Source organism: Conger conger, chromosome 6 (genome assembly GCF_963514075.1).
Source record: "Conger conger chromosome 6, fConCon1.1, whole genome shotgun sequence".
Classification (NCBI taxonomy): Eukaryota; Metazoa; Chordata; class Actinopteri; order Anguilliformes; family Congridae; genus Conger; species Conger conger.
Genome location: NC_083765.1, coordinates 9,039,238 through 9,058,212, shown reverse-complemented (window position 1 = coordinate 9,058,212; position 18,975 = coordinate 9,039,238). Strand labels below are relative to the sequence as shown.

Sequence of the window (18,975 nt, the reverse complement as noted above, 5' to 3'; positions counted from 1 at the left end):
GTTCAGCAAATAATCACATATTCGTGACCTTACATCTTAAAGGGAAATATACTACAAAACCTGAGGTGTTGCACTACTGCAGCATGGTTTTTGTGAACAGAATAGAACATAGGTGAACTGAGAAAGGAATTAAACGCTGAAAGTGAAAGAGCTGTCCCTTGAGCCAGGAATGCCGGAACCTACAGCACAGGCGAGGCGAATGCCACGTGAACATGTATGCAGACAGCAGCTTCCAAGTGAAAGACTCACGTCATATGTCATGGCCTTCTACATTACAGTAAAAACATGATCATGGACACACACACACATGCACAATGACCCATGGACACACACAGATGCAGACACACAAACACACACACACCTGAAAGGTACAATGGGTAATTTCAGGCTACTAACGGTCAAGAGAGGAATTGCAGCAACAAACACGCTCAAACCACAACACTGTTTATCCCGCCCCTTCTCTGTGAACTCGCTGACGTTGAAACACCATCGGCTGTGGCAATCAAAAACAATTTTCAACCAACAAGCTTGAATTATTACAGCTACACAATGTTTTGGTACAGAGTGCTGGCCCATCAACTGCTTATTTTGAAACCCGAATTTAAGGACTATAAACACAGGCAGAGGGTGAGTCAACATGTCAGTGAGCCTTTTTCAATGATAGGAAGGGATGGTCTTGTAACAATGTTTTAATACAAAAATCTTACCTATTGTATGTTTAAAATTTATTTCCAGCTTCAAGATCACAGGTTCTGATTATATTTTTGACAGCATGTCGAGCAGAATTCATGGCAGAGGTTCCTTGTCGTGTCTGCCAATGATCACAATACAACTAGCTCTGCTAGTAAGGTGAATTTCCACTTACAAACAGACAGGGTCATTACAGTGACCTGCCATTGATCTTATCTCTCTGCACTGAATTTACCAGCGTTAATTAAAGCTCTTCCTTGGGTGGACACTGTGACAAGTTTCACAAAGCACCTGTCACCTACAGTTCTCAAGGGGACGGTGTGTTCGTGTGTGTTTGTGGGTCTTATCAAAGTCATTTCTACAGGGAATGTTTAGCTGAGATGCTACTACTGCTACTGCTACTGCTACTACTACTACAACTACTACTACTACTACTGCTACTACTACTACTACTACTAATAATAATAATAATAATAATAATAATAATAATAATAATAATCATCATCACCATATCGCTGATTTTAATGTTTTTCAAACATAAATGTATGGTTATGTGTTATTTTACGTACTGTGTAATCTTATGCACAGATCTTATAGTACTGACAAATTCAGAGGTGCCAATCAATGATCAAGAGAGGACTTACCTCTTGATGATAATTATCTTAATCAAATGTATTCATGATTTTAAGAATACCACAGTGCCTCCGATATTACCGATAATGATACAAAGCAGAATCATTTAGAACATTGGGATTACTTTGCAGGTAGAATCACTTACATACACCTCTCAGAAAGACACGTTTTAACACTGTTTGTATATTATTTGTGTTTCAAATGCGATTTTATGAAGTTTTTTAAATCTAGAAAGAAACCAAATGAAAAGGTAGCTTAATGAAAAGGACTACATTGAAAGGGAGAAACAAATCGTAATACGTTATTGGCAGATACTTATACAATTACGTCACATGACCAGCAGGAGGCGCCACGACCTTCATATTTGATTCGTGGTGACAAAAATGGCACATAAACGTTATTATTATTATTATTATTATTATTATTATTATTATTATTATTATTATTGTTGTTGTTTTTCAGTGTTTCTACTATTTATTTGTAATTATATACAATCAAAAAATAGTTTCAGACAAAAAAGTAATTTTGCAAGCTTTTTAACACTGTCGGGGCATCAACCTTACAATTAACATAAACTTGTATAAGCTTATATGATACAAAATAAGTCAATTCAGACAAATTAGTAATAAAGACAAATTAGTCAATTAATTAAAATGGGCCTACTTTTCTTGGTCAACTTCATTGCATTTCACTTCCGTACTAATTTCTGTTACAATAATTACATGTCTTCTCTGTGATGCGAATAACATTTCATAATATCTCTGAAGTAGGCCTATACCAAGAGGTAGGCCACTGTGTCAAATAATGACAGGGAATTGCATCAAATGCAATAGCAAATTATTTAACAAATGTATTCTTAATTATCTGTTCAATTATTCAGTCATTACATAATTCACTATTGCCATTGCATAGAGCTATAACTAATGCCATTTTCCGTATTTATCTTGTTCCAAATGTTAGGATAGACACATCAACCAAACCTTCACCAACAAATTACGTCCAAGTAAGAACCAACAGTTTTGTGGGTTTGTTAAACAGCTTTTAATCTCTAAATATGTTAACTGCAAGACTTGTACTCGTTGTCATTTTGTTGTGATTTTGTCTCCTGTTGACAAAATGTGAAACGGAGCTCCATTCTACGCGCTCCCCACATCATTTGCAAACAGCACACTATTGCCATGATGCGCTAATATACCTTAAATCACAGAAAATGGCCTTATCGCCGAATAGTTTAATGCACCACATAACATATATCAAGCAAGCTGTCTTCGAGCGAATTATTATAGGCTATTCCGTTTGTTTCGATACAGAAAATATAGCAGGGGAATGAAAGACGGTGGAGAAAATCCGTTCCTCAAGGTGTGCTCGTTTTTCCTCAGTAAGCGTTGTACCGTTGTGTCATTACTTGGCTAGTGTAAACAAACGGCGGGACCTAGCACATGACAGCTTGCCTGTCAGCTGAATGAAAGACTGTGATCTCCCAACGAGGAGGACAGAGAAGCTCTGCGATCTACGGACAAGGGATTTCACTGACGCGATTACACGCGGGGGAACACTATGGACCAGAATATGGAACTGGGATATTTAGAAAGGAAAGAACTTAAACGTCGTTGAATGTCGTCCGAACGAATCAAAAGTACGTGGAAAAGACTTCGTTCGGGGGAGAGTTTATCTCGCCTATTTGCCGTGAAAGAACTGCATTAGCTCGCTGTCCTAAGGCACTGGTTCTTGAGAATCGAGCTGGCTTCACGAAAGGTGTACGAGGGCTACTGCAGCAGAACGCAGCAGCATCAATTTAGGTCTTCTATTTCGTATGCCTTGTCTGTACAACGAATAACCTCCGTGAATACGGAATGCATCTGGGTGAAATGTAGCATGATTTGTACGAAAATGATTTAGCATCTACATCAGTTAGTCTGTCGATGAAATCTGAAGGACAAGAGCACACCTGACTCGCATGGGGATAACATTACGCCTCCTGAGGGGTACGTACCATTTCTCAGTTTTTTTGTGAATGGCTGCATATATGGTCATTTGTACATACTATGTAGGCTATGCTTGCACTGTAGCTCGTATAGCCAATGGCCAGAGTTAAAGTGTTAGTCTTGTTGCTCAGCCAGTATTTGAAACCAGAGATGAATTCATACCAAAATCATCCTCATTTAGTTAACCTTCTTAAAGCGTTTCGTCTTCTAGATTGTGATGGTGCAGGCTAAGTGGGTCCACATGTTGAGTAGGCTGGCTATTCGGGCTTTCCTGGCCGTACACATGCACGTGCAAGCTTTAACGATACTGTATGTAGGCTACTAGTCAATGACGTAGTGCAACGTTACCTATTAATTCCAGTGGTTACTTTATTTAGTTACAAACACGACTTAGTGTGTATGTTGGTATTGAAATCACGAAACCGCTGCCTAAAATGTCTAGCTCACGGCTCGTTTATGATTTTGAGATCGCTCGGGACAGTGGCAGCATGCGCACGGAACTGTACCGTACCAGTTTACAGTATAAGGAAACGGGACTCTTAAGTTCTTACAGTAGGTGCTTCAAAAGAACGACATTGCTCTCCAAACCCACGCTGTATTCATGTGTGCAGGTTTGTTCTTGTGCGTCACGTATAGGAGTAGCGCGACCGGTTTGGAGTGGTGCGCAGATTTAAGTGAATTTAATTGCAACAGGCAAGAAACGTCAGAATTATAAAGTGCCCCGAAGTGGATCGATTTCACTGTCGCAGAACAGGGAATGTACTGTTCCCACGGGGGGAACCCTTCAACGTGAAGTGAATTACAAGCGATACAATTTTACAATATGAATCCATTCGATCGGTTATAACCCTTCACAGTGCATGCCTGACACATAGGCCACACAGGCCACGCAATATTAGGCCTGTACATGAATTACGTTTCCCACAGCTTCCACTATATACAGGTCACTTCTTATTTGCTAAATAATTGCAAATATTATTCATATGCTTTCCTTCCCAAAATGACACTGAAAATGAAATTATTATTATTATTATTATTATTATTATTATTCATTTATGTAGGTATTTATTTATTTTACCTCCATGCCGAAGTAAAACACAAACACACACACACACACACACACACACACACACACACCTAACCCTCCACGACGTTCACAGTACACAGGTGGTCGTTGTTGCATCACTCGGGTTGAATATGGATAGTTTTCTGGATGTCCTGTCCTGTCCACTGTTTCACTCTGTGGACTGGACACATGCAGTGCACATGGCTGCCTACTGTGATCGAAAGCCTCGCATCGCCCTTTTACTGTCAGGAACATTACAGTCCACATTCTCTCGGCAATAAAGCAAGATAGGCTGTCGCCTTGGTCAAATGGAAAGCATCGTCCAATCTGTGCACTCGCTTCATTGGGCGCTTGCAGAAACGCAACCCCAACCTCACAGTGCCGTCGGGAGACGGCGAGCTAAAATCGCCACAACAGAGCACGGCTGTCGGGAGCACAAACGTGATTAATTTATCCTTTTCCTACGTCCCTTTCCAGCTTTTCTTCTGCACACACCCCTGGTCCCCGGCACCTCCAACCCGATCGAAGTTGGCAGGAACGACTCGGAAGCTTGTGAGTAATCCGTCTGTTTTCTGCTTCTGTTTAACGCGCCGTTACATTTGAAAATAACAGTCGGTAGCATAAAAGCAGTATCTCCTTTATAATTGGAATAGCCCAAAATAGCAAAAACAGTTCTGCACAGTGAATGGCAGTGTTAACGCAGGAATATGTGTGGCACAGACATCATCTGAGGTGTGTGTCTACATGAAAACTTAAAAAAAACTTGCAATTCAATATTGGTAGATCTGCTTGTGTGTGCATACTGTGTATATGGCTATATATAAGAAAAAACATTTGCCTGCATAAATGTTATCAGATAACAGTTATCGGTCTTCACAGAGCATATGTTCACTGAGTAAATTGAAGGAACATTGGGGATGAAGCACTCACAGCCAATATTAAGGGATGAGTTGTATTGGAACTATGGCCGAGGGGAACGCTCCCCTCGCTCAAAATTGAAATAGGTGATGATGTTCAGCATTTTGTCGCGGCCAGTGCTTGCGGGCAGACCGCGGCCCCCGGTCTGGTGCGCACGCGTGTGAAAAACGACCGCGGTGACCCGCACTCGACCCCAGCGCCCCCACATCGAGCGACGTGCTGGGGGCGGCCAATGAACGCCTGTCCAAGCGGAAGGGTCGCTGGTCTGCGGGCGGCCCCGCCCTCCGGCTGTCACCCTCATCCCTCTGTCCGCCCCTCACCCCTCGCAGATGAGCTGGCACTGCTGTGCGGGAAGGAGGAGCTGAAGTTCGGCCACTGCCTGGTCAACTGGCTGAAATGCTACTATAGGAAGGACTGCGGCAGGGAGCACATGTTGATGAAACTGATCTGCTCAGGTAAGGAGAACGTCCACACCCGCCTGTTAGCGTGTCGCAGCCCGAGGGCCCCCTGGATGCCACCGCTCATCCTTCCAGGACGACTCAATGGGCTAATCATGACAGGCACGGGGCACGTTGTTTGTTTGCTTTCCTCAGGTGGCTTTAATTGAAGGGTGCCGACAGCTTGGTTTGCTGTGCATTGGCCCTGGCGTATGTGGGTTGCTGTGCGGTGGAATGGTTTTAGTGGCCATCACTTTTGGCCATGGGGAAGAAAATGTGACTGCGTTTGGATGGTTTGGGATTCTGGCACGCATGACAGAAGTGTGAATTTTGGTCATGGTTTATTTTGGTCCTTGCAGTCCTGCGTTGGTCATGAGACAACAGTTCAAACCCAGAACTTCCGTCAAATCTTTTATGGGAGCCATTTTGTCACCTTTTGCAGAAAGACAGGAACTGCAGAAAGTTATGCAGTGTAAGACTGTAAGGTTGTGAATCAGCCATAGAAATGAATGTGAAAATTATCCGGGACGTGTTTGTAGATGATTAGCGAGGCTGCAAACAGTGATATCCAGAGCAGAGGTTTGTGCCTTGTTTTTGGAAATAAGCACTGGTTGTTTTGGCTGTCTGTTTTGTTTGCCATGTTAAACATTTGGGATTTTGTGTTGTCTTGTATGAGGTTTTTTTTTCTGTTTTTCTGTGTGTTGATCGGACGTGATGTCTGGTGGCTGTTGTGAACACTGAGTCATTGGTAAACAAGTCTGAAAGGTTAAAAGGTGGAGCGCTGTTACCTGGCCTTTACTGCTTAATTAACTATGTTTTGCCAAAAAAATGAATACATTTATCAGCGTGCCTGTTACGGTGCCAGCACCTGCACATGCTAAGTGGCGTGACAGCCTCCTCGAGGGGGAAGCGAACGTCGTGACACCGCCGCCTCTTCTGCGCGCAGAGCAGCTGCCGGTCTGTCCTAAACACTGTGCCGTGCGCGGCCAGGTCACCCAACGCTGCGCTTTTATGACCAACGCTAATGCAAGCTGACCTTTCGGTAAACTGTTTGCACAAGGAGACGGTTGTGCCCACACGTTGCTGCCGTGCTAACTAGAACCGTCACATGGTCTCCTAGCGCCCAACAGCGCATTTACAAACAGTGGTCTCACCACGGGGGCCTTCGTAAGTCACGCAGTGCAATCCATTTTGAGCCAAAACGCAAAAGTGCTCTCAGTCGTGCTGCTATGATACAGTCTGTTTTTGATGCATTTGTTTTTCATTTCAGCTATCACGTCTGCACATCTGTATTCCATCTTTCCTGTTTTTGTTGTTGTAAATACAATTCACACAACTGTTGACACTAAAAATAAAAATAAAATATAAAGCCTGAATTTGGTTTCCATTTTTGTTCAGTACAGCTTGAAAAACTACATTTTTGATCCCACAAAATGACACAAGATTGTGCATTTAGTATCTGAAGAATGGTCAATGGATCTTTAATTGTTTCCTCATAAAAAAAGCATTTAAATAGTAGTCTAGTGCAGTTCCCTTATTTACAGAGTAAATAAATCAGTTAAAAAGCACTTGGCTGAGGAACGCCTCCTCCATTTTCTCAATGGACAATATTTTATTTTGGGATATGTAGATATGCTTCCACCTGTGTTCATTATGGTTGTCTTAGATCTGTTTATGAAATCAAAGCTCAGTTCAGTCAGAATCTGTTACAACAAGTTGTCCACACTGTCTGCAGAACTGAAAAGTCGGTGACCGTTGTGCTTGCTTTCGTGTCCCCTTCCTGTTTCACTTTCATCATGGGCTTTATTTTGTCTCCTAATAGAAAGTTGTTCAGTGGTTTTTGACCCCTGTCAGGATTGAATGACAGGCCAGTGTAATGGACGGCAGATGTACAGGAGGGTTTAATGGGGGAAATGACCATCAGATGTACAGGAGGGTTTAATGGGGGAAATGACCATCAGGTGTACAGGAGGGTTTAATGGGGGAAATGACCATCAGATGTACAGGAGGGTTTAATGGGGGAAATGACCATCAGATGTGCTGGTGGTGAGGGACTGTTGGGTCCAGTGTGGCCCATCAGCTGCATTCTGCCAAAGTTGTTTATATGAATCCCTGCCTTCCCTCCGATCTATAATTCATAGCTCATCCATCTCACGCCTGAAATGTCAGAGCCGCCCAGGGCAGGCTTTCACCAGAGGCCCCGCTTTCCTGACAGGGGGAGAAAGAGGGGGTGAACGTCGAGCGCTTTTTAGGTTTGAGGCGTGGAGGTGGTTCGGGCGGTGCTGCTGCTACCCGTTCTGTCTGTGAAGACCGCGTGCGCTCAACGCTTCGTGTCCGATGAGACCTTAAACCCGTTCGTTGTGGTTGACAGACACCACGGCGCTCGTAAAAAAGAGCAGGGGGTTTTCCAGAGCATCCTGGCCGCACTCCAGGTCTGAGTCTCTCAGTCTGGCTGTTTAATCAGCCCCCGGGTGGCCTTGTGGGTGCTGAGAGTCATCCAGGTAGGTTCACAAAAACCACAAAAAAACATACACAGCGTTTGTGTGTGCACACAGACACACATGCATGCACACACAAACACTGTGTGAAGTGATTTAAGGGCACTTTTGCACCTGCCTCGTTTAGTCTGTTTGAATCGAACCCTTGTGCGTTTACCCCCTTGGGGCAGACCTAAACAACCATACCCACAACTATAGGTATGAAAGACCATCATAAGATATGATGACGATATGGTGTATATGCGTGTGCACATGTGTGTGAATGTGTGTGTGTGTGCACATGCATGTGTGTGTGCGTGGGTGTGCATATGTGTGCGCGCACATGTGTGTGTGCCTGTGTTCATGTTGGGGCCTCAGATTCAGACTGGAGAAACCCATGTCATGTTATCTGGGGTAGTGCTGCAGCAGACAGTCACGTGTGTGTGTGAATGTGTGTGCGCATGTGTGTGCGTGTGTGTGTGTGTATGTGCGTGTGTGTGTGTATGTGTTTGTGTGTGCGCACATGTGTGTGCGCGTGCGTTTGTGTGTGTGTGTGTGTGTGTGTGTGTGTGTTTGTGCGCGCATGTGTGTGTGTGTGTGTGTGTGTGTAGGTATTATCTGGGGTAGTGCTGCAGCTGACAGTCGGCAGTCTGCTCCACTGCTTGTCCTCCAGCAGGCTCAGAAAAGACAGTTTCCTGTGAGGACAGCAGCATGAGAAACACTTCTCTGGGCTTACAGTGCGCTGCCACACTGCGCTGCCACACCTTCTCTGGGCTTCCAGTGCGCTGCCACACCTTCTCTGGGCTTACAGTGTGCTGCCACACCTTCTCTGGGCTTCCAGTGCGCTGCCACACTGCGCATGCCTTTCTGCTTTAATTTCATCTTCCCCCGCTACATTTGTCTCACTTTCGTCAGGTTGCACTGCTGCCCTTGCAACTCAAAATGGCTCCTCTATTTTCTCCCTTCAGGCTCCCACAGTGCTCTTTCACACTTGGGATAGCGAAGTAACCTTCCCGCATGCCTTCCTAGACACTTGAACACATTGCTTGGATCTTCTTTCCACTGGCGTCCTTGAATCCGACCTTGTTACTGAGATCAGCGGCTGGCACAGACCTGAGGGAGTTCTTAAAGCATTTTTCTGTGCATTCCCTGAAGGTTCCTGTTCTTCTGTACCTCCTCCAAGTTTGTGCTGTTGTGGAATTCAATAAAGCAACAGCTGTTTGTAATGAGGTCAAAAGAGATATATATATATATATATATATTTTCAGTGGGCGGCACGGATGGCGCAGTGGGTAGCACTGCCGCCTCACAGCAAGGAGGTCCTGGGTTCGAATCCCCGTCGGCCGGGGCCTCTCTGTGTGGAGTTTGCATGTTCTCCCCGTGTCTGCGTGGGTTTTCTCCGGGTACTCCGGTTTCCTCCCACAGTCCAAAGACATGCAGGTTAGGCTGATTGGAGAGTCTAAATTGCCCATAGGTATGAGTGTGTGAGTGAATGGTGTGTGTGCCCTGCGATGGACTGGCGACCTGTCCAGGGTTTATTCCTGCCTTTCGCCCAATGTATCCTGCGACCCTGTTCAGGATAAGCGGGTTAAGATAATGGATGGATGGATGGATATTTTCAGTGGCTCACTGATTTGAACCAATCATTGTGTTGTGCTGTGGGAGAGACAACATAGATAACTATAGGCTAAAACACAACAACAGTTGATAGCTCATTCTTACTCCACCAATAACTTTGGTTCATGAAAGCTAACTTTCCAGTCCATAAGAATTTTGACAGTGGTACAGTTAATGTTCTTTTGACTCTGTACTCCACACTGGATGTGAAATTAAACAGTGAGTTTAAAGTGCAGACAGTCACCTTTAATTTAATTTCAATATTGCCTGTTATTTGCGTTTGTCCGTGTGAGGACCAGTGTTGTGCCAATGACAGTTATCATTATGAGGCTGAGAAATGAGAAAAAGTCAAACAATATGCTTCCCAAAATGAACAATTTGGAACATCATCAAGATGAAATAGAGCCCTGGTGAGCTCAGTAATTGCAAAGGTAGGTCCAGGCAGGCCTCTATTGTTGACTGAAGAATTTTCACCATGGTGAAGAAAAACACAAACACCCAAACACCCGTCCGACGGATCTGAAATACACTGGTATGTGTCAATGATGATGGTCCTCAGAGGACTTCACAAACATAATACAGAGGCTACACAGCAAGATGCAAACCAGTGTTAGCTGGAAAAACAGGCTAATATAGCCTGATTTTTCTCCAATTCTTTTTCTAATTCTCCAATGCTCCAATGAGAAATTTGCTTTTCTGAGTTTTCATTTTGGGCCAGGGAGCAACGCATGGTGTTTTATTTCTTTATTTCTTTTATCTTTTCCTTTTTTTCATGTTCAGTTTACTGGCATTTTAGATGACCAAGAAAACTACTGCCACATAGCATGAATGCCATGACCAAGGAAGCTACTGCCACATAGCTTGGCTGCCATGACCAACAAAACTACTGCCACATAGCATGTCTGCCAGTGTTAAGGACAGACTTTAATCCTAATGGTATCCTTACAAACCCTTACAGTTTGAGACTGCGGTTTAATTTTTTATTTTTCTTTGTACATTTTCTTGACAAAACAGCTTTTCAGCCTTAGCCAGAAATGCCTTATTGTGTTTATGCACTGTGAACAATTCAGGGTAATCAGTCCAATCTGCTTTTCTTTCCTAGAAGGCACTTCCTGGGAGCGTTACCCCAGAAGACCTTCTTTCAGCAGTCGCCACGCAGCCAGACAGGGCGTTTATTCATCTTAGTGTAGCATCTGGGTTTCCATCCGCGGATCCGTCAAGGTACTGTGGGGGGTTTGCAATCGCTACCTCCCTACCCTCAGTCTGTGATTGCAACCCCGCACCGCCAATCCACTACCTCCATCTCTCTCCCCCCCCACCCCTCAGCCCAGTCAGCCATCTTTATTAAGCCTTTTTTTGAACATAACACTTTTTACCTTTGAGTCTGGGCTGGGGTCCCTGGATCAGAACAGGTTGAAAGCCCGGCTGTAACACTACAGAATAGCTGGGACCCTTCCTGACATCAGGGCCATTTTAGGAGCGCTGATATTGGTGCCATTCTTAGAGCTTAGACTGTAAGCTCTTTATTCGGTTCCCAGAAATTCCAACTGCCTGTGGTGAATGATGCCCTCATGCTCAGCCCACAACCCTGCAAGAGCTCTGAGAGGCCCCGCCCACCCTCAGCCGTGAAAATCGCATTTAAAGCCAGCGCCAACGCATGGGAACCGGAAAAGTTGGCCAATCGGCAAAATGCGAGCTTTCGCGTTTCAGAATGGAGGAAGACCGCCCCTGATGGGAGCTGATTAATAAGATGAGTCAAAGGTCAATTACCAGCATGCCTTGAGAGCCCCGCTAGTCCCCTTGAAGTGACGCTTCGGGGGTGGTGTATTTGTAAAGCTTGAGCATGAGGAAAATGGGATTGTTGTTGCACTCAATCAATAAAGGCTGCCGCAGGTTGCGTCTGGCCAAAGCTGATAATAACAGGCGCCGAGCGTTCTTTACATGAATGAAATTGGACAATGCCAAGCAAAAATGTATATTACGAAATGAGAAAGTATGCGTGAGAACTAGAGCAAACTCTTCAGCTACAACATGCTTTCCTCAGTGTTTAAAACTTGAACGTGCCACACATAAGCATGGCTTTGTTTGATAAAGGGGCGGCCTGTAGCGTAGTGGTTAAGGTAAATGACTGGGACACGCAAGGTGGGTGGTTCTAATCCCGGTGTAGCCACAATAAGATCCGCACAGCTGTTGGGCCCTTGAGCAAGGCCCTTAACCCTGCATTGCTCCAGGGTAGGATTGTCTCCTGCTTAGTCTAATCAACTGTACGTTGCTCTGGATAAGAGCGTCTGCCAAATGCCAACAATGTATAAAGCCCACATACCTGACGGTTAGATGCACCAGGGTAAAGTAAAGTACACCCAATTAATTTTTTTTAGAGGTATGCACTTTCCCAAGTCACACATCTGAGCACACACACGGTGGAGAAATGAGGCCTCTCCTCTGGATTCCTATAGTATCCTCTGGATTCCTCTAGATTCCAGCAGCTGGTCATCTCCTAAGTCTCTGGCTTTTGATGCCCAGATGGGGTGGGGAGGGGGGCTGCTGGACAAATTTCCCCTCAGGGCGACCCCTAAAATGAGTGTGTTTAATGTGTGAACCTTTTGAGTAAATACATAAAAGGTAATAATGAGGAGTTCCTCATGGAAAAGTCATATGTCCCTCTGTAAAGTTGAAAGGTGCGCACTGAAGGCAGGATGAACATGGAGGATACTGTAAGGGCCAATGCAATGATTACAGTGTGTGCGTGAGTGTGTGTGCGCATGATTATTTGGTTTTGTTTGCGAGTGAATGCACATGTAAGTGTGTGTGTGAATGCTTATTTGTATTTGTTTTGGAGTGAATGCATGTGTGTGAGTCTGTATGTGTGTGCATGAGTGTGTGTGTGTGTGAGCATGTGTGTGTGCGCACATGTACATGTGTGCAGTGTGTTTGTGTGAGTCTGTATGTGTGTGCATGAGTGTGTGTGTGTGTGTGTGAGCATGTGTGTGCGCGAGTGTGTGTGTGACCATGTGTGTGTGCGCACATGTACATGTGTGCGGTGTGTTTGTGTGAGTCTGTATGTGTGTGCGTGAGTGTGTGTGTGTGTGTGTGTGAGCATGTGTGTGCGTGTGTGTGTGTGAGCATGTGTGTGTGCGCACATGTACATGTGTGCAGTGTGTATGTGTGAGTCTGTATGTGTGTGTGTATGTGTGAGTCTGTATGTGTGTGCATGAGTATGTGTGTGTGTGTGTGTGAGCATGTGTGTGCGTGAGTGTGTGTGTGTGTGTGAGCATGTGTGTGTGCGCACATGTACATGTGTGCAGTGTGTATGTGAGTCTGTATGTGTGTGTGTATGTGTGAGTCTGTATGTGTGTGCATGAGTATGTGTGTGTGTGTGTGTGAGCATGTGTGTGCGTGAGTGTGTGTGTGTGTGTGTGAGCATGTGTGTGTGCGCACATGTACATGTGTGCGGTGTGTCTGTATTACACTGAGAGATCCCATTGTGCGGAGCTGGCTGTGACTAAACGGCGGAGAGGTGAATCTAAACGCCCTCTTTAACCTCCCATCAGCCACTCTGCTGATCCAGCCTTCGCTCGGGATGGAGGGAATGGCCTCGCGCTCCCATGTGAAAGTGAATGATGGAGCCATTTCCACGGCGGCAGAATCATCCGTAACCCTGCACGCCTGTCCGTATGGGTTCGCCATCAAAGGCCCTCGGAAGTGGTGCTGCCGTTTACAATAACAGATTAAAGAAACATAGCACAGGCAATAATGTGCTCTGTGACTCAAATGCATGATGTTACCATGTTTTATGTATTTAGGTGGCAGTATTGAACAGGGCTCATTGAACAGGGTTCAGTATTGAACCAGGTTCTTTAGCACATCTAAGTGATCTTTTCTTGATGTGGTAGTACTGGCGTTTACAGACTGCTATGACTGGGTTGGGTAATTGACCGCTCGGCTAGCGGTGCCCTTTTTCCTCTTTCCGAGTTTCCTGCCTCTCCTGGATGTAAGAATCGGGCTTGTCGGGTGTGTGTGCACGGGGGGGCCATCTCACATCTCCTTGAAATATATCCTCAGTTAATTTGCGTTAGCATTGGTTCTGTGTATGTGTGTGTGTGTGTGTGTGTGTGTGTGTTCAGAAAAGCTGCAGCATAAACACAACACTAATGTTATGCTCAAGTGTCATGGGGTTCTGGTTGGTATAGATTCCTCCAGAAGGTTTGTTTGAAATATTTAATATGCAAGGATATAAAATTATTTTTCTCATCTTTGTGTGTGTGTTTGTGTGTGTGTGATGCAAAGTGACCGTGCTTGCATTGATGCGAAACTGTAGCTTTGCAGTTAGGCTGATAACTGTAATAATAATAATAATCTTTTCTTATAATTTACATTTTCATTCCCTTCTGTCATCCTGTGCTGTCTGTTTGTTGTTGTTTTTTTTACATATTCAGTTAAATCAACAACAGGCTCTTTCTTTGGGGATTATTGATGTGGACCTAGTTTTTCTTTTTTCTTTTTTTTTGGTGTCCTGCGAGACAAACAGCAGTGTTGTCAAAGTGTCCCTGTAAGCCACAGGTTTTATTTATTTAGGATAGAAATGTTCACACCTGTAGTTTGTTTGCTTTGTTCAAACAGAGCCAGCCCTGGGGATTAGGTGGCCGCAAACAGGACTGTTGTTGTGCACCTGTGTGCTCCAAGAAGCCTCCAGTTGTGTGGCCTAGGGATAGCTGTGGCCCTAAAACACTGCGCCATGTTGATGCCAGCCGCCAGCTCTGCTTCAGAAACTAATTTTTTACAATGTTGCCTTTTACCCCTTGGTTTGGTTTCCGTTCACACAACAATATTTCCAAGTGTACCACTAGTTGGAAGAAGGCACCAACTGTGCAAGCCAACTGTTTCTGGATTGGTCAGAATTTTCATGACTGTGTTCCCTATCTCTACCAACATGGCATGGTCGTCTGGTAGTATAAAATGGTAAACGAGCTTTGTAGTGCTATTAAAATGTTAACAATATTCATCTTCCAAAATTTTGTAGCTAGCATGTGCAATAACTGCAGAGCCATTACCATCCAAAAGTAAGCATCAAAGGAATGGCTCCTTGTAGTGAGAGTAGACAGTGATGCTGTACCAGAACTAGACTCATAGAATGCTATATGTGTTTACAGGACTAGCTATGGGTTTAGTCCTGAGACTTTTCTTTGTCTTCCCCTGAATGTACTTCCAATTTTACCTACTGTCACCTTTTTTTGCCTCAAGTTTTTTGCTTTCATGTTACACTATGCTGCGGATTGATGAAAGCCCACTTTGTAGATTTTGTTCTCCTTGTTTATTCAGTATAAAGTCTCAGCTTTTACACATATGCAATACATTAAAGGTACAGTATGTCCATATTGGCGCTGTTGATGGATGCTTGGACCAGCATATTTGATTGATTTTTAGATACCATCAAACAAGGATTTCATAATTTCGGAATCTCAATATTTCCAAAAGGTGCACCAATTCAAATTTGTGTACTATTTCCTATTAATCACATTTCACATAGGCTCATTCTGAAATGTTTCTGTTGATTGGTTAAACAAATTTGCCTTTTTTCAATTACTTTTATTCTTTATTCTTGCCCTGAATGTTCATGTTGAGGTGATTTCCATATTGAAAATGGTATTTCACACAAACCAGTGAAATTAAATGTTTTGTTCAATAAATAAGCTTGTACATATTCTCATTCTGAAATGGCAGCATGTGGCTGCCAAGCATGCGTTCATTTCTATCCATTCTTGTATCTGCCTTCCCTCTGGGTTACCTGGGTGTTAATGTATTGGCATAGCAGTCAAATATACACCTTCCCCAGTGTCTCTCGGCTACGCCGCTGTCCAGTAAAGTGGGTCATCTGACATAGAAATTGCTTCATCTCAGAGGGAATGAAGCAATGTGAACTCAGTTTCGTTCCGCCGCACGTACTGTATGTCTGTCACACTCGGCACTCTGTCTTTATGAATTATGAAGGCATACCTGCCTGTGCTTATGGGGGCTCCCGTGAGATGGTTTGGCTGCCCTTCTCTTTAAGCCTTTGATCCCTTTCGGAATGCTTTCTGGCTTCAAAATTCTACTGTCGGTCGCTGTTCCAGAACCCCAATTGCTTTCAATGACCAGTATCACACATTAGTGATATGTGGGTAAAGGGTTAAGTATCGTCCAGTTGTATGGATATGCGTGCATGGGGAATATGCTCCTCGCTCTCCGTTTCTGCATCTGTGCATGTGTGCGATGATGTCACCCCGGGAACATTTTCTTTTTTATTATGCACCTACAGTATGTCCAAATTGAAATCATGAAATAATGAAGCAGAGATAATGGTTTCGTTTTTCTGATTTACACGGTGTTGACATCCGACGCTCCCTAAATTGTGAAAACGCATGGGGTCCTTTTTTTCATCAGGGTATGTATGAGAAATTTATATGGTGGAGGAATTAGACATGCAGTGATGGGCTTGGCTCCTGTTCCCCTGTCACCAAAAAACAATTACAGACATTGCAGGTGGCCAGATAGTGATGGCAGATGTCAGGTGAATTCTCCCCATGCCTTTTGGAAGAAAAGCTATTTTCTTTGCAATTAGTGGGCATGCTCTCCTAATAGGATCTATTAATTGCCATATCCAACTTTGGGAGGGGGAGGAGGGGGCTGTGTCCTTCATGACGATTATGACCGAAATCCTTTTCGCCAGCAAACTTGAAATATGGGAGCATTTCTCTCCGACGTTTCCCAGAATGTTGCCTCGCAGGGACTCTGAGGCAGGGGTTTGTCGATGGCCGTGTGTCAGGTGACTGAACCCCGGCCCTCTGTATTGGAGAACCGACATGCAGTCAGGCTACAGCAGGGACAGGAAAAGGACAGCGCTCCATTTCTCTGTCCTCGGGAGTTGAAGTCCGTGGGGGTGAGGTGCGTATCTCCAGTGTCTTCTCCCTTCCAGACAGCCAAAAAGAGGCTTTGTCACACCGATCAAATGAGAAGAAAAGGAGAGAAAAAGGGAATAATGGAGATTGTTTCCGGAGGGTGGTGGATCTCAGGCCGCTTAGGACGGTGGGAACGGGGTGTTTCCTCGCACATGCCGTTTCCTGTCTCTCTCTCTCTCTCTCTCTCTCGGCTGCAGACGGAGCCCACAGAGTTCGATGGCATAAACAGCATCTGCCTCAATCCCCCCCCCCTCTCCCTCCCCCAACCCCCACCCCCCCATCGATGCCCCGGGGCGCCAGGCAACCACCGTCACTCTGTCCTCGGCAACAGATTTGATTTCCCCAGTTGCATAAGCAGCCGATGGCCGTATCCCAGCGGAGGGTCAGTGATGCGGCAGCAGCGAGGCAGTGACAGGGTGGTGACGGGGATGGGCTTAACCAGATTAACCCTGCGTTCAGTGCCTCTTCCTCCCAGAGCTCAGAGCCCTGGCCCTGACACAGCGAGAGCACGGTCGCAGAGAGAACTAGAGGCTCCCCGTCACATCTCGCTAACCCGCTCAAACCCCGCGGTCTTCCTCCCAATCCACGCCCCAAAGAGGGCACTCATCCCCTGCCACAGGGCCCACCATTTTAAAAAACTGGACTGTCCAAAAAAACATGGTTTTCTGTACAAAATCATTGAGAACAGTGTTGGGACAGTCTACATAGTGATTTTTTATCATCTTGAATCTGAGGTCATGGGATCACAGGAGACAGCGTTTGGTTGGCTCATGACTGGTAAAAATAAGGAGGGACGGGCATGGTTCATCAATTACCCGCTTAACCGAAACGGCCAACGTCTTAACCGGTTAACGGTTTCTTATTTTCCATTATTAAATCCTGCATTATAGCCATAATAGGGCGGCACGGATGGTGCAGTGGGTAGCACTGCTGCCTCACAGCAAGGAGGTCCTGGGTTCGAATCCCCGTCGGCCGGGGCCTCTCTGTGCGGAGTTTGCATGTTCTCCCCGTGTCTGTGTGGGTTTCCTCCGGGTACTCCGGTTTCCTCCCACAGTCCAAAGACATGCACGTTAGGCTGATTGGAGAGTCTAAATTGCCCATAGGTATGAGTGTGTGAGTGAATGGTGTGTGTGCCCTGAGATAGACTGGCGACCTGTCCAGGGTGTATTCCTGCCTTTCGCCCAATGTATGCTGGGATAGGCTCCAGCTCCCCTGCGACCCTGATCAGGATAAGCGGGTTCAGATAATGGATGGATGGATGGATGGATTATAGCCATAATTTTTGTTTTTGTTGTTTTTTTTTAAAAAACATTTATTAAAACGTTTTTTTAAGGCTGTTCTATATTTCGATTAGAGTTGTGGGGTCGTGGTAATTTCAGAGTAGCCAAATCAGCATGATTACAGCACCACCGAGTCCAAAATTCAGCGAAGAAGGCTATGGCACGCATCATTTTGAAGAGGATAATCTGTAAATACTTCAGTGTATATATAATGTCGCATCAAATTTTGGTTCAACAGCTACGTCATATAATGCGCAACAAAAGCACCATGACAGATCTGTAGATTATGGAAAACGATCGCGATCCACTAAGTGCAGGTTAAACGCAGAAAGGGGCATATTTCACAGCACGTCACTTGTATAATTACATGCCGCCTCTTAATTTTGTTAAGCTAAATAAAGACTTTCTTGATCCCATGGAATTGTTAGAGCCAGAATATATCAGTACGCAAGATCATTGCAGCCTAGGTTGAGAACGGACAGGCTATAGCGAAGATAAAGTTGGCAAGATAAAATCCGACCTTCTAACGTTACTTTTTCCTCCGACAGCTGACCTCCCTTACAACGGCAGCATGCGCTACATGACTGTAGCATGTTGATGGATGGGAAATTAAAACAGCCCTGCTGCCAGCTCACAACATAGATGAGTTATTCTGTGCGCAACTCTGTCTACAGGTAGCCTATGTTGTTCCGTGCCATTCCTCAGGTAGTGTCCTATAGTTACAATGTCTGTTTGTTCAGCGAGTAGCCTATTGCTGAATATCTTGGTATTGATTTTTAGAGTTGCTATTTTCATGCAGTCACCCCATGCCAGTGTCATGCCTTCAAAATATTTGGGGTATGGAAATACACTGCTGTAGACAAGTTGTCTTTTTTGCAACCATCCATCCATCCATTATCTGAACCCGCTTATCCTGAACAGGGTCGCAGAGGGGCTG

General features: G+C 44.9%; 1 protein-coding gene across 1 annotated transcript in view; it reads left to right on the top strand.

Annotated features, from left to right (window-relative positions):
- The first annotated feature begins 2,868 nt into the window (after positions 1–2,868).
- bean1 (brain expressed, associated with NEDD4, 1) overlaps positions 2,869–18,975 on the top strand; it is a 50,451-nt gene continuing 34,344 nt past the window's right edge. The window contains exons 1-3 of the mRNA XM_061246650.1: positions 2,869–3,308; positions 4,852–4,926; positions 5,622–5,747. Coding sequence (XP_061102634.1) covers positions 3,281–3,308; positions 4,852–4,926; positions 5,622–5,747 — 229 coding nt within the window. The 5' untranslated portion in view covers positions 2,869–3,280. The remainder of the gene's footprint in view (positions 3,309–4,851; positions 4,927–5,621; positions 5,748–18,975) is intronic.